The sequence below is a fragment of the Etheostoma spectabile genome, unplaced genomic scaffold, assembly GCF_008692095.1.
Source record: "Etheostoma spectabile isolate EspeVRDwgs_2016 unplaced genomic scaffold, UIUC_Espe_1.0 scaffold383, whole genome shotgun sequence".
In the NCBI taxonomy this organism is placed as follows: Eukaryota; Metazoa; Chordata; class Actinopteri; order Perciformes; family Percidae; genus Etheostoma; species Etheostoma spectabile.
This window is the reverse complement of record NW_022605597.1, coordinates 343555-358202: the sequence shown is the minus strand read 5'-3', so window position 1 is coordinate 358202 and position 14648 is coordinate 343555. Positions and strand designations below refer to the sequence as shown.

Below are 14648 nucleotides of genomic sequence, written 5' to 3'. Positions count from 1 at the left end.
GGGCACTGATACATTGTCGATGGCTTTGGCTAGATCCTGGATCTTTACAATCGTCCCTACAGCACCTTTAAATAGCAGTTAAAAACAAAAAAATTGTAAAAACATAAAATATGAGAATAAAATTTACAGAGCAGTAAAGAAATTAACATTTAACTTTAAATTTGTGTTGTCTTCCTGTCAACCATGAAAAAAAAGAAAGTTTTTTTTCAACACTATGATCGCTTTGTCCGACATTTTTGTCACTTTTTCAATATTGTGGGTGCTTTTATTGACGTTTTTTCCAAAGTTATTGGATATTTCTAAGGTTGACATTTTCATCTTATTTCAAAGGCCCATTTTTTGTGATGAAAAAAATGAAAATGAGTCAAATTTGACCCGAGGACAACATGAGGGTTAAAGAAAGGTCGGTAACACTTTACTTGAAGGTATCTACATGAGAGTGACATGAACCCAAACCATAACCATGTCATGTCAAAACCGAATGACACAAGAAGCGTTATGTCACGTCATGTTTACGACTTATGTTCGACACGTTCACGACAGCGTCGCTCGTACGTACACACACCTCCAAGTAAAGAGTCCCCGAGACGTCTTCAGCCTTGATTTCAAAGAGTTTTGCAAACATCTGCGTGGCTTCACTTATTTCTGCTGGATCATAACACTCCCGGTTCAGATCCCAGTTCTGAGTCACGGATGGAAACAACGTCCGTACGTTTGTATGTTTTTGTTTAAGTGCTTTTCATTTGTTACTTTAAGAACGAGCATAAATCTCCGCGCCTTGAAGCAGGAGAGGGGAGTTCGCTTTCCCCGGACTTTGACCCAGGAAAAGCGTGTTTTCCTGGGAGTGATTTAATCCACGTCGCAATCTTTTTCCTCAACTTAACCGTCCTGTTGTCTTACCGTCGACCTGCAAGTTTTAGTTTTTCTGAGTCCACATTTTTTTAATGAAAAACCTTTATCATTTAGGTCGTCTTTGTTGACATTTGTCACTTTGTTTCTTCAAACGCTATAAAATTGACTAAAACACCCAAATTCAACTGATGATTTATATTACTTGTTGAGAGCGTTGTAGCGAATCATCCCCATTATTTTTTGGACAATTTCTTTAAAAGAAAACCCAAATTTCTGCTCTAGAAACTTTTTGAAAATGTGTCAAATCTGACCCAAGGACAACAGGAGGGTTAACTAGTCATTTTAGTTCCTAAATTCAACTGTTGTTACCGCGTAACGCTCACTTTTTATCGTCTGAATCTGGGTTTTCCCCAGTGTGGGCAGTCAAGTGTCGTTTCAGATTTCGGTTCTGTGTGAAACTCTTCCCACAAAATGAACAGCTAAATGGTTTCTCCCCCGTGTGGACAGTCAAGTGTTGTTTGAGATTTTGCTTTAATGCAAATTTTTTACCACAAACCGAACAGCTAAACGATTTGTCCCCCGTGTGGACGATCAAGTGCTTCTTCAGAGTTTCCTTTTGTGCGAATCCTTTACCACAAACTGAACAACTGAAGGACTTCTCCCCCGTGTGGAGAATCATGTGTTTTCTCAGATTTCCCTTTTGTGCGAATCTTTTGCTACAAAATGGGCAACTAAATGGTTTCTCCCCCGTTTGGTTTCTAATGTGTATCACCAAATTGCCTTTGCTACTGAACACTAGTTCACACACTGGGCAGGTGAAACGTTTTTCTTCTGAGTGAAGTATCATGTGACTTGTTAAGGATGACTTCAGAGGGTATCTTTTACCACAAACTGAGCAACAAAATGGTTTTACTTCAGTTTGGTCTCCAGAGTGGTGTTTCTGCAGATATTCCTCGTGGTCAAAGCTTCCTGCACATTCAGAGGAGCTAACTGATGTGTTTCCAGTGTTACATCCCACATCACTTACAGGTTCTTCATTGTTTGGCAGAGGGTTTAAACCTGACTCCTCCCAGTCTCCACTGTAATCAGTCTCAGATTCAGAGGAGTCTAATGTCTTGTAATAAGTAGCTGGTTCTGGTCCTCCCCAGTCCTCTCCATCAGCTCCTGTTCTCTCTGCCCCTCTGTTATCTTCAGTTTGGCTTTCATGAAGCTGTGAGGACTGAGCTTTCTCTTCATCATCTTCTTCACTCTTCACAGGGACAGAAGTGAACGGGAACTTGATATCAGCCTCCTCCAGCCCTTGAAGCTGCTCTCTCTCCTGACTGGTCCAAAGTTCCTCCTGCTCCTCTTTAATGTGTGGGGGGTCTGGGTGCTCCTGGTCCAGACTGGAGCTCCACTCCTGCTGCTCAGGAGGAACCCAATCTTTAACCACCGGCAGCTGCTGGACGTCTGAGGAGAAGAATCAAATACATGCACATGTATTAAAAAAAAACTGTAATTTCATGTTGCATCTTTACATAAAATACGGTATTTTTGTCCATGTATGCATTTTACACAGTAGTCCTAGAGATGTCCTAAATGCCTGAATGTCCCCAGAAACATACAAGGATCATCCTAGTCCATCCCAGGAGGCCCACGTGAATCGGTGGAGGTCCAGGAATGGTCCAGGTTGGATGAGAACCTGAAAGCATTTTGTAGTATTTCCTGCCATGGCAAAATGTCTGCCGCCGCGGTATCAGAAATAGATGTTGTTTGTATATATAGATGTAGAGATCATAGACCGTATATAGATGTAGAGATCATAGACCGTATATATAGATGTAGAGATCATAGACCGTATATATAGATGTAGAGATCATAGACCGTATATAGATGTAGACATCATAGAGCGTATATATAGATGTAGAGATCATAGACCGTATATATAGATGTAGACATCATAGACCGTATATATAGATGTAGAGATCATAGACTGTATATATAGATGTAGAGATCATAGACCGTATAGATAGTGTAGATCATAGATATATTGTAGAGATCATAGACCTGGTAGATGTAGAGATCATAGACCGAAGATGTAGAGATCATAGACCGTATATATAGATGTAGAGATCAGAGACCGATATATAGATGTAGAGATAATGACGTATGTATAGATGTAGAGATCATAGACGGTATATATAGAGGTAGAGATCATAGACCGTATTATAGATTAGAGATCATAGACCGTATTAAGATGTAGAGTCATAGACCGTATGTATAGAGGAGAGATTCATAGACTGTATGTATAGATGTAGAGATCAGAGACTATATGTATAGAGGTAGAGATCATAGAATATATGTATAGATGTAGAGATCATAGACCGTATATATAGATGTCGAGATAATAGACCGTATATTAGATGTAGAGATCATAGACCGTATATATATAGATGTAGAGATCTAGACCGTATATATAGATGTAGAGATTAATAGACTAGTTAAGATGTAGAATCATAGACGATATATAGATGTAGGACTAGACTGTAGTAAGATGTAGAGATCATAGACCGTCTTATAGATGTAGAGTCATAGACCGTATATATAGATGTAGAGATCATAGACTGTATATATAGATGTAGAGATAATAGACCGTATATATAGATGTAGAGATCATAGACCGTATATATAGATGTAGAGATCATAGACCATATGTATAGATGTAGAGATCATAGACCGTATATATAGATGTAGAGATAATAGACTGTATAGATGTAGAGATAATAGACCGTATATATAGATGTAGAGATAATAGACCGTATATATAGATGTAGAGATAATAGACCGTATATATAGATGTAGAGATAATAGACCGTATATATAGATGTAGAGATAATAGACCGTATATGTAGATGTAGAGATAATAGACCGTATATATATAGATGTGGGGATCATAGGCCTCTCATTCGTCATGCTTCCTTAATATCTGATGACGCATTGGGATCACTTTTGGATTTAATACGATAATAAATATATTAAATATTTGTCCTTTATAACAGTCACAGGGGACATTTCAATATCTTTTATAACTTAAATACATTTCCGTGATGAGACTCACACACTTTAAACCAAAGTACCAGTTTCGATGCAGGACTGACTTACTCACTAATACGGAGTATTTTCACCTTTACTTCAGTAGAGGCTGTGAATACTTCCTCCTCCACTTGATTCCCAGCAGATTAAAAGGTATAACACCGATGAAGCTGTACCAACCTGCTCTTTGCTTCCGGACTTCAGGCTTGAAAACAGCGTCCAGTCGTTTCCGTTGTCGCTCGTGCTCCTCTTTTGAACGACACAGTTCCTCCTCGTACTCTGCTATCGTTCTTTCAAACAGCCCAAATATCTCTTCAGCAGCCGCAGTTAGTCGCTGCTCCACCAGCCCTCTCAGCATTTGGACTTTAGACATTTTCACACGATGACAGAAACGGACACGGTGCGTTAGAATCCGTTTCCTCGCCGCGCTGTGAAGCTACGTTCGGGTCCGTCTACTTCCTGCTAGCAAGCTAACTTCCTTAGCTCCGCAGGACACCAGGGGACAGAATTCAGGCGTTTTTAAATAAATGGAACAGCACAGAGTCCAGTCAGACAGGTTTATCTGAACAGTATGTGTCCATTAAACAGACAGCTTGGTCCCTATTCAATAGTCTCTCCCTACTAGCGCTCTGTGGCCGAGCTCAGTCTCGGTCTGTTTCCAGTTAGCATGCTACGCTAACTTCCGTTAGCATTCTTGGCTAACGGAAAGTCCGAGATAAAACGCCCCGAATATTCACACAAAGTCCAGATGGACAAGTTCACCCAAACGTACGGGCTCCGGTGCCTCACCCCGGTTGTATCTGGCGAGCTACGTGACGGAAAGAGCTCGACTCCCGCGGTGAAATCACAACAAGGATCCGGGAAGAAACGTCTTCAATCAGACTCCGTGTTGATCAAGTTAGCCGCGGTAAAGACAACTACTTCCGGCACAATTTCAAAATAAAGGTTATCAACCCTATAATCATGTCCACGTTGCTCTTCAATGTTTTTTCATATGGGTTAGATTTAGTGGTATAGTCTAATGTATTGTAGTGGGTAGAGTGTGTTGTAATTATATGAAAACATTTTAACTTTATTTAGCCTATGTGCTCAATTTCATCTGAAAAAAGCTTATTTTGGAATCTGCACCAGCTTCAAAGGCAGGGTGGGTAATGTTGAAAAGCTGGCAAGATATTTCAGTCAGTCTACTGTAGTCAAACCCGTAGATGTCCCCAGAAATGTTTAAGTATTTCTGCATATCACCATAAAACCATTTATATATATATATATATATATATCTGATTGACCCGAAGTTCAGTACTTTGCGATACCAGTCACCCTTATGGGATTACTGGTATAGCTGTCTCATTTAATTGGTGTCTGTCTTGTGTATTTGTATCATTTCTTTTGTTGTTGTATTTTATGGACCACGAGTCTAATAATAAAGGCTATCTATCTATCTATCTATCTATATAATTTTATTTTCATTCAAAACAGAACAAATAGTGATGTATAGCCACTGAACATACATCAATCTCTCCCCCCCCCCACACACACACACACACAAATATACATGGGATGAAAAATAACTACATAAATAAAAGTAAGATTAGAAATAGAATTAAACATGGCAGCTAGTTTAAAGAGATTAAGTTATGAATCCGAGAAGCAGTTTTTTGTCCTGTATGATGAGCTCGGGCTGAGAGGGTTCACTAACAGCGGCAGTAAAACATGATTTCACACTGTTATTATGACTAAACTTTGCAATTAATCAGCGATTCACGTGCATTCTGAATCGTGAGTGTTTATACCGATCAACTGTGGTCTGTTACACCACGATCTCCAACACACTCGCTAAATTTTAACTTCTGCTGATTAAAACTTTTACCGTTTATGCTGAAAGGAAACGGTTCTTTCCCAGTTTGGACAGTAAAGTGTCGTTTCAGATTTTGGTTTTGTGGAAATCTCTTCCTACAAAATGAACAACTAAATGGTTTCTAGTTTCTATGTTGTTTCTCCAGCAGTAGTTTATACAGTTCAGTATGTTATTAGATTATTATTATCACTGGTACCTTAACACGTAAACAGCATTTTGACAGTAGCTTAATCCTTGAATCCTGTACTTCTGCCACACATATTTGTATTTTGTTTTTTACTTATTTTAATTTGTCCTTTTTTGTTGAAACATTTATTTCTTTGGGCTGCACACAAACATTTATTTAAGTGATAGTGCTGTACAGGCAGCAATAAAAGAGGCAAAATACTACGACACGTTTACACAACTTAAAAACCGTTTAATCAATGAATAAATGGAATACCAAAGAGGCACACCGGCTAGAAATCAAAACAGAGACAAAGAGAAACAGAAGAACAATGATTGCGTAGCTTCCTTTGAGCTGAAAAAGCTTGGGCTCGCGGGCCACATCCGGCCCTTTGGGCAGCCCTATCCGGCCCACGGGAGGTCAATGGGAAGTTAGCAATCAAACAAACAAAAAAAGTGTACATCATGCAAAATAGAACTGCTTTGCTTTTATTTTGAAGGCAACTGTGTTTTGTTTTTTGCAAACTTAAAGAGCTCAACAGTCCTGCCCACAGTGGGTTCTGGAAGTAAAAATACAATGCAATTTCTCCATTGACAATTGGAATAGAAGCCCTAAAATTGTAACCGTGGATGGTAGATTTAAAACCAGCTAAGCAATTGTATATGCTCATATAGATGCCAAAAGTTCATGGGGCACCAATCTTGTTTTGAGATAAATGTCTTTTAATCACAATGTCTTGGATAATTCTCCACAATCCCACAGTGATGCCACCGATTGGTGGAACTCATGTAGGTGAGGAGGGGGAGCTGTCGGTATTTGAGCTGTGAGCATGCGCAAGGTGAGAATCCTGTTTTTCGAGGATTTACGACACTGCACGAATCCCAATCTGTTCCCATTCAGTGGTTGAGAACCACTGGTTTAGAGTCTGTTTCTGCCTTAAATCTGACCATTTCTTAGCTGATCAGTGTTGAACAAAGTCATGCTTTCAGAACTTCACAATCCTGTCGGAGGAAAAAATATCTCCGCGAGCATCTCTGCACTTTCATTTACTTCTGCTGTTCTCACCGACACACTTGTGACTTTTGACATGAGTGAGCTGAGAGAATCTTCTATCGCAAACTGAACAGCTAAATGGTTTCTCCCCGGTGTGGATTCTCATGTGTCTCATCAAATTGCTTTTGTTGCTGAAACTTGTTTTACAAACTGAGCAGTTTAAGATTTTCCCTTCTGAATGAAGTCTCATGTGATCCCTTAAGGCCTCCTTAAGAGAGAATCCTTTATTACAAATTGAACAACTCAATGGTGTCTTCTTCGTGTGGACGGTCAAGTGTCGTTTCAGATTTTTACTTTGTGAGAATTTTTTATCACAAACGGAGCAATTGAATGATTTCTCCCCGGTGTGGGAAGCCAAGTGTCGATTAAGATAATGCTTTTGTGCAAATCTTCTATCACAAACTGAACAACTAAATAATTTCTCCATAATGTGGGAAGACGAGTGTCGTGTCAGATGTTGCTTTAGTGCAAATCTTCTATGGCAAACTGAGCAACTAAATGGTTTCTCTCCTGTGTGGACAGTTAAGTGTTGTTTCAGACTACAAGGGTGTGGAAATCGTTTACCACAAACTGAGCAACTAGATGTTTTCCCTCCTGTTTGGACTCCAGAGGGTTTCTGCAGATGTTCCTCGTGGCCAAAGCTTCCTTTACATTCAGAGGAGCTAACTGATGTGTTTCCAGTGTTACATCCAACATCACTTACAGGTTCTTCATTGATTGGCAGAGGGTTTAAACCTGTCTGAGGTTCCCTAGTCTCCTCAATGTTGCCACTGTCATTAGTCTCCGAGGAGCCTGAAGTCTTGTCATGAGTAGCTGGTTGCCAAGAACTATCTGGATCTGGATCTGAGTTCCTGGCTGGTTCTGGTCCTCCACAGTTCTCTCCATCAGGTCCTGTTCTCTCTTCCTCTCTGTTCTCCTCAGTTTGGCTTTCATGAAGCTGTGAGGACTGAGGTTTCTCTTCATCTTCTTCTTCTTTCTTCACAGGCATAGAAGTGATCGGGAACTTGATATCCGCCTCCTCTCCCTCCTGACTGGTCCAGAGTTCCTCTTGTTCCTCTTTAATGGGTGGAGGCTTTGTGTCCTCCTGGTCCAGACTGGACCTCCACTCCTGCTGCTCAGGGGGAACCTCTGCTTTAACCACCGACAGCTGCTGGACGTCTGAGGAGAAGAATCAAATACATGTACAAGGAGAAAGCTGTTAGAAAACTGTAATTTTATATTGACATTTTTACATAATCTACGTACATTTAACATATTATTATGTTTTACGTTCATTCCTGGGTTATGCATTTATCTACGGCAAATGAAGATTAACTTTAGGATAAAGATTACTTTATTTGTCCCGAGGGAAATTTGTCTTGGACATACAGGCTGCAACATAAAACTACAACTACATTTTTTTAGGGAGGTGAGTCAAATCTTTTTCAAGCAAATTAATGTTTCGATGGATGCCGGGATCCATCTTTTGGTAACTTCACTGTTATGTGACCCAGATAATGTGACAACACAAGTACACAGCCTATGAAGTAGTTTGATATCAAGCCTAATGCTGGACCGAAGCACTGTTGTGTCAGAGTACTGTCTGTTAAATGTTACTAGAAAGTCCACGTGTTTTTGGGGTGAGGAGATGATATCTGACAGTTAGTCTCAAAGAAAACCAAACCTGTGGATATCAAGCTCACAAAAGAAGTGAGCTGGAAAAGACGAGGCAACGAGAAGACAACTAACCAAAGAGTTATTATAACCAAAGACACTAAACCGTCTGTGAAGACCTAGTCTCGCTTTGCCAGACCCTCCTCCATAGTGCGCTGGAGGAAGGTCTGGCTAGTCCACATAGCATTGGGGGGACGGGAGGAAGACTTGCTCTGTTTTTTTTGGCATTTCTTTAAACCAATCACAATAGTCTTTGGCGCTGCTCAGAACCAGAGTAAAGCTGCAAAATGGCCTCGGGAAGGAACTTGTTTTGGTGGAACAGGTATGTTTAAAAGTTGTTTTATGCTCATTTCTGGGTTATGCATTTACCTAAAGGAAATTAATTTTAACTCTCAGATAAAGATGACTTTATTCGTCCTAAGGGAAATTTGTCTTGGACATACAGTCTGCAACATAAAACTACATACAATCATAGTTCATAGGCAATTATTACATAAGTCTAAATATATATATTTTTTAAGAATTAAGTTAACTACATTAAAGTAGTCCACTGGCTCCAAAAAAAGTCTGATCTATTTCATTTACAACCTTTTCATATAGAGTTTATGGTCTCAATCACTAGTTTTTAGTCGTCTTCAATACAGCAGCATGATGTTCATTTAGTAAATTATGGTTATTTTAAAATAGACCATAAGCCGTACATGCTGATGAACGGTAGCTACCGGATGTCTGCCTTCATACACAGGTGAAACAACCCAGAGACCCAGGACATTTAGGGAATGTATGCTTTCCTAGATATAGTGTATTAACATTACAATACACAATTGACAGAACTATTGGGTGCAGAGAAGTGTACAGGACAGAATATATAAAAATAATAAACTTCTTGTAAATGTACAGCTTCTCACCTGTACGAGTTCTCAATTGAACCAACAAGCCACTATTTTGTCTGCAATCTTGTCCACGTTTTGCAAGAATAGGACTTCTCACCTGTGTGGATTCTCAGGTTTTTCTTCAAACCTGAATTAGACTCCCACGTGTTACATAAAACACGCTTACCTGTTTGAGTATTACGGTGAATCTCTGGCACGTTAGTGTTGTTTACGTTGTTACTGTGACGAAAGTCATCCTCCTTGGCCTCCTGACTGGTGCACAGTTCCTCTTCAATCTGTGGAGGCTCTGGGTCCTCTCGGTCCAGACTGGAGTTCCTCACCTGGATACAGAGCTGCTGGTCAGAGAGAACCTCCTCCTCCTTACAGACATGTTGCTGTGGGAGCTCTGGAGGGACAGACAACAACAGAAATAGGATACTAATGTTAATGTAAAAAAGAACAGAACATTTGTTCTCTTTCAATTGAGAACATGGGCCGGATAAAAAGTGAAGCCTATGCTAATGCTCATTAAAGCTGCATTTTATCTCCTTTTCTGCATGGGGTGACTTTACTGGCTCCAAAAATAAGTCTGATCCATAAGAGTGTAAGATAAAATAACCCTACTTCTCCCTTCATTTACAACCTTTTCATAATGCGCTTAAAGCCTCAATCACTTTAAATTGAAAATAGAAGTAGGCCTGTGCACTGGGGTGTTTTTTTATTTGCTAAAAAAGTTTAAAATATCCAATAGATTTTGTTCCACTTCACAATTGTGTCCCACTTGTTGGTGATTCTTCACAAAAAATAAAATGTTATATCTTTATGTTTGAAGCCTGAAATGTGTCAAAAGGTTGAAAAGTTCAAGGAGGACGAATACTTTCACAAGGCACTGTACATGCCCAGGGACAACAGCTGGAAATTAGCAAGTAAAATTATAAAAGGTTGGTGACTCCCCTTAAGTCTACATAACATGCCTTAGCATGTTACCACTTTATGTAAGACTGTTCATTATCATACAGACTGATATTCAACTTTTAATAAATCAGAAAGCTAATACAATAAAAAGTATGAACTAAATACTAAATCTATATAGCCTATGTCATAATTTAAAAAAGTCTCCCAAAGAAAAACAGGTATGTCTCTCTCCCAGCGTCTGCCTGCTGTGGTGGTGTGTGGTGTGGTGTGTGGTGTGGTGTGTGGTGTGTGTGAGAGTGTGTGTGTGTGTGTGGTGTGTGGTGTGTGGTGTGTGGTGTAGTGTGTGGTGTGGTGTGTGTGTGTGTGTGTGTGTGGTGTGTGTGTCGTGGTGTGGTGTGTGTGTGTGTGTGGAGTGTGTGTGTGGTGTGGTGTGTGTGTGTGGTGGTGTGGTGTGGTGGGTGTGGTTGTGGTGTGTGGTTGTGTGGTGTGTGGTGTGTGTGTGTGGTGTGGTGTGGTGGGGTGTGGTGTGGTGTGGTGGTGTGGTGTGGTGTGGGGTGTGTTGGTGTGTGTGTGTGTGTGTGTGTGTGTGTGTGTGTGTGACACGGCCAGCCAGCGAGGTTGTTAAGGCTGCAGCTGCTTGTGGAGTTTAACTCTGAATGATGAATAAGACAGTGAATTCTTTTTAAATTGTCCCGTCGTTGGTCTGTCTATGTACCGTAAACCTACATTAAAACAGACCTCACCTTGTTTTTGGGTGCTGTACGTGTTTTCAACTTAAACTTTTACCCTGTCATCGGGTTTTCCCTTCATCAAAAGGTAATTAGAACAATTTGCATCTCCGAAAAAGTATGTCTTGTTCAGAACTCGGTAGCATCTTGCAGACCAAACTAGCTAGCGCTTGCATCATCTGGAACCAGAGACCGAGGGCATTTAGAAGGTTTTCCTAGATAAATTTACAATATACAGAGGGTTTCTGAGCAATGATACTCATACCAGAACAGAAGGGTGTAGAGAAGTGTATAAATAGAATATGTCAAAGTATAAAAGTTCTTGTAAATGTACAGCTTCTCACCTGTGTGAGTTCTCAATTGGACCAACAAGCCACTAGTTTGGCTCAAGTCTTTTCTACATATTTTGCAAGAATATGACTTCTTACTTTTGTGGATTCTCCGGTGTTTCTTCAAACCTGAATTATACTTAAACTTTCCCATATGTGTCACATATAAAAAGACCTTTTACCTGTTTGAGTATCAGGGTGAACCTCTGACATGTTAGTGTTGTCTACGTTGTTACTGGGACTTCTGCTCTTGCGTCGTCTCTTCTTTGGTTCTGGCTCTGCATTTCTAGCTGATCCTGAGTCTCCATGCTGGCCTCCTTTCTGGTCTTGGCTCTCAGCTCCATGGAGCTGGGGGTCACGGTTTGCTTCTGATTCCACAGAGGTTATAACTGGCATGTTGACCTCAACCTCCTTACAGACATGTTGCTGTGGGAGCTCTGGAGGGACAGACAACAAAAGAAATAGGACACCACTGTTACTGGAGAAAAGACCAGAACACTAGCTCTCTTTCTCCTGAGACCATAGACTGTAAAAAATAATGGACAGAGCATCCGGGTCAGTGGAGTGGAGCCAATGATGAAGCTCATTAAAGCTGCATTTTCTCACATTTTCAGCAGACTCCAAAAAGAAGTCTGTTTTTTTTTTTAGAAGTCTATGAAAAAATAACCCTACTTCTCACTTAGTTTATTACTCAGTAAACATTATCATGATGACTTAATGGTCTCAATGACTAGTTTGGTCCCGTTTATTTTAGGTAAAATAAAAGCCTAAGCAGGGGATCTTTCACGACCTGTCAAACAGGACAGGGGCTTTACTTATTGTGAAATCTAAACTGTAAATCTGATGTTAAACAGATTTGTCCCACACAGTACAGGGATAAACTGAATAGTCCAGGTGATATATTCCATTTTTCATAAAAGCAAATTGGTTCGCTTGTACAGTTTGGAGCCATGAACATTTTCAGAAATGGAGCCATACCTAAATAACTAACTACCTAACTTTCCTTCAAAGGAAAAAATGCATTTTTGCACCGAACCATCACGATTTGCACACTGTTTATCCCCTGCACTGTTTTAGACTTTGATCACCGCTGCACTTCTGCATAACTTTTTGTATAATAATCCTGAAATGTATTCCATCTCACCTGGAATATCATTGCAATATTTATAAGCTGTATGCAACGCAATTTCGTTCTGTATGCACTCTGTACATATAAAATGACAAATAAAGTTGAAGTTGAAGTTGAACTACCTAACTTTCCTCAGTAACCAGATTGTGCATTATGCATCATATCTCCTAAACCAAACATGACAACACACAATAGGTTCTGTCTACCCCAATATGTTTTACAATCAACGATACGTTGGACATAAGACCTATTACTGATGGATATGCATTTATTAAATATAAGGACCAGTTGTTGATTACCTGTTTGAGTATCAGGGTGAACCTCTGACATGTTAGTGTTGTCTACGTTGTTACTGGGACTTCTGCTCTTGCGTCGTCTCTTCTTTGGTTCTGGCTCTGCATTTCTAGCTGATCCTGAGTCTCCATGCTGGCCTCCTTTCTGGTCTTGGCTCTCAGCTCCATGGAGCTGGGGGTCCCTGTTAGCTTCTGATTCCACAGAGGTTATAACTGGCATGTTGACCTCAACCTCCTTACAGACATGTTGCTGTGGGAGCTCTGGAGGGACAGACAACAACAGAAATAGGACACCACTGTTACTGGAGAGAAAATATCTCCTAAACCAAAGAACCTAGTAAACACACAATATGTTTACGGTCAACGATAAGTTGGACGTAAGACCTCTAACTGAATAGATATGTATTTATTAAATATAAGGACCAGTTGTTGATGTGCAATAGCGTGGGGCCCTTCAGTTTGGGAACCACTGTCTTCAAGGTAATGATCAAAAGGATTACGTGTTTAAAACTCATCACCAGTGGTTCACAACGTTTTTAGTCTGAGGTCCCCCCACAGTTCAGTCAGATGAGCTCACGTACCCAAAGTATGCATGAGGATGCTATCTATCTATCTATCTATCTATCTATCCATCTATCTCTCTATCTATCTCTATCCATCTATATATCTCTCTCTCTCTCTATCTATCTATATATATATCTATCTGTCTATCTATCTATCTATCTATCTATCTCTCTCTCTCTACTCGCTATCCATCTATCTATCTATTTCCTTTATTCCCCCCCCCTTAAAATTACTTCAAGTTTCCCCCTTTTATCTGTCTATCTATCTATCTGTCTATCCATCTATCTCTCTATCTATCTATCTATCTATCCATCTCTCTCTCTCTATCTATCCATCTATCTATCTCTCTATCCATCTATCTCTATATCTATCTATCTATCCATCTATCTCTCTATCTATCTATCTATCCATCTATCTCTCTCTATATATCTATCTATCTATCTATCTATCTATCTCTCTCTCTATATATCTATCTATCTGTCTATCTATATATCTATCCATCTATCTATCTATCTCTCTCTCTCTCTATCTATCTCTCTCTCTCTCTATATCTATCTATCTATCTGTCTATCTATATATCTATCCATCTATATCTGTTCCATTTGTGTAATTATTCATTATATAAAAGTGTGTATTGTTATTTGTTCATACTTGTTGAATTGTAAATGTTTAGGTTGGTTTGGTCAGCAGTCCTCCTACTGTATGAAGTGAGGCTGGATGTTATACTCATTGATCCATTAACCTTGCACAATAACGTTGTTGCTCTATTTATATTTATATTTTAAACTGATGTTTTTACCTTGCTTTAATGATCTCACCTGTAGCACTGTGGGGTTTGCCTTAAATGTAAAGTGCATTGCAAATAAAATGTATTATTATTAATTTATTACTTTTGGCTAACCATTTAAGCTGCTTATGCAGTACTTTCAGGTTACTATTAAAACCCTTTTTCCACTTCTTTTAGCTACTCATTAGAACTTCTTGCTACTACTTATTAGCAGCTATTTATTTATACCGTTTATTTAATACCTTTAGCTAAACTTCCGTGCTCGCTTGCTTTCTAGTCTTCAGTCACTCCTACACAACTGCAACCTCTGTTTATATGTTACAGCTTGAATATATTCTCAAATCTACTTATAGTAACATCCACCTGTATATTATATTCAG

The 14648-nt window shown here is 39.5% G+C and overlaps 1 protein-coding gene across 1 annotated transcript in view; it reads right to left on the bottom strand.

Annotated features, from left to right (window-relative positions):
• Positions 1-496: 496 nt before the first annotated feature.
• The window catches only part of LOC116686521 (glutamic acid-rich protein), a 24784-nt gene continuing 10632 nt past the window's right edge, over positions 497-14648 (bottom strand). The window contains exons 2-7 of the mRNA XM_032511540.1: positions 12924-13178; positions 11678-11932; positions 9711-9929; positions 8099-8156; positions 1766-2243; positions 497-682 (exon numbers count right to left, since the gene is read on the bottom strand). Of these exons, the coding sequence (XP_032367431.1) occupies positions 497-682; positions 1766-2243; positions 8099-8156; positions 9711-9929; positions 11678-11932; positions 12924-13178 (1451 nt within the window). The remainder of the gene's footprint in view (positions 683-1765; positions 2244-8098; positions 8157-9710; positions 9930-11677; positions 11933-12923; positions 13179-14648) is intronic.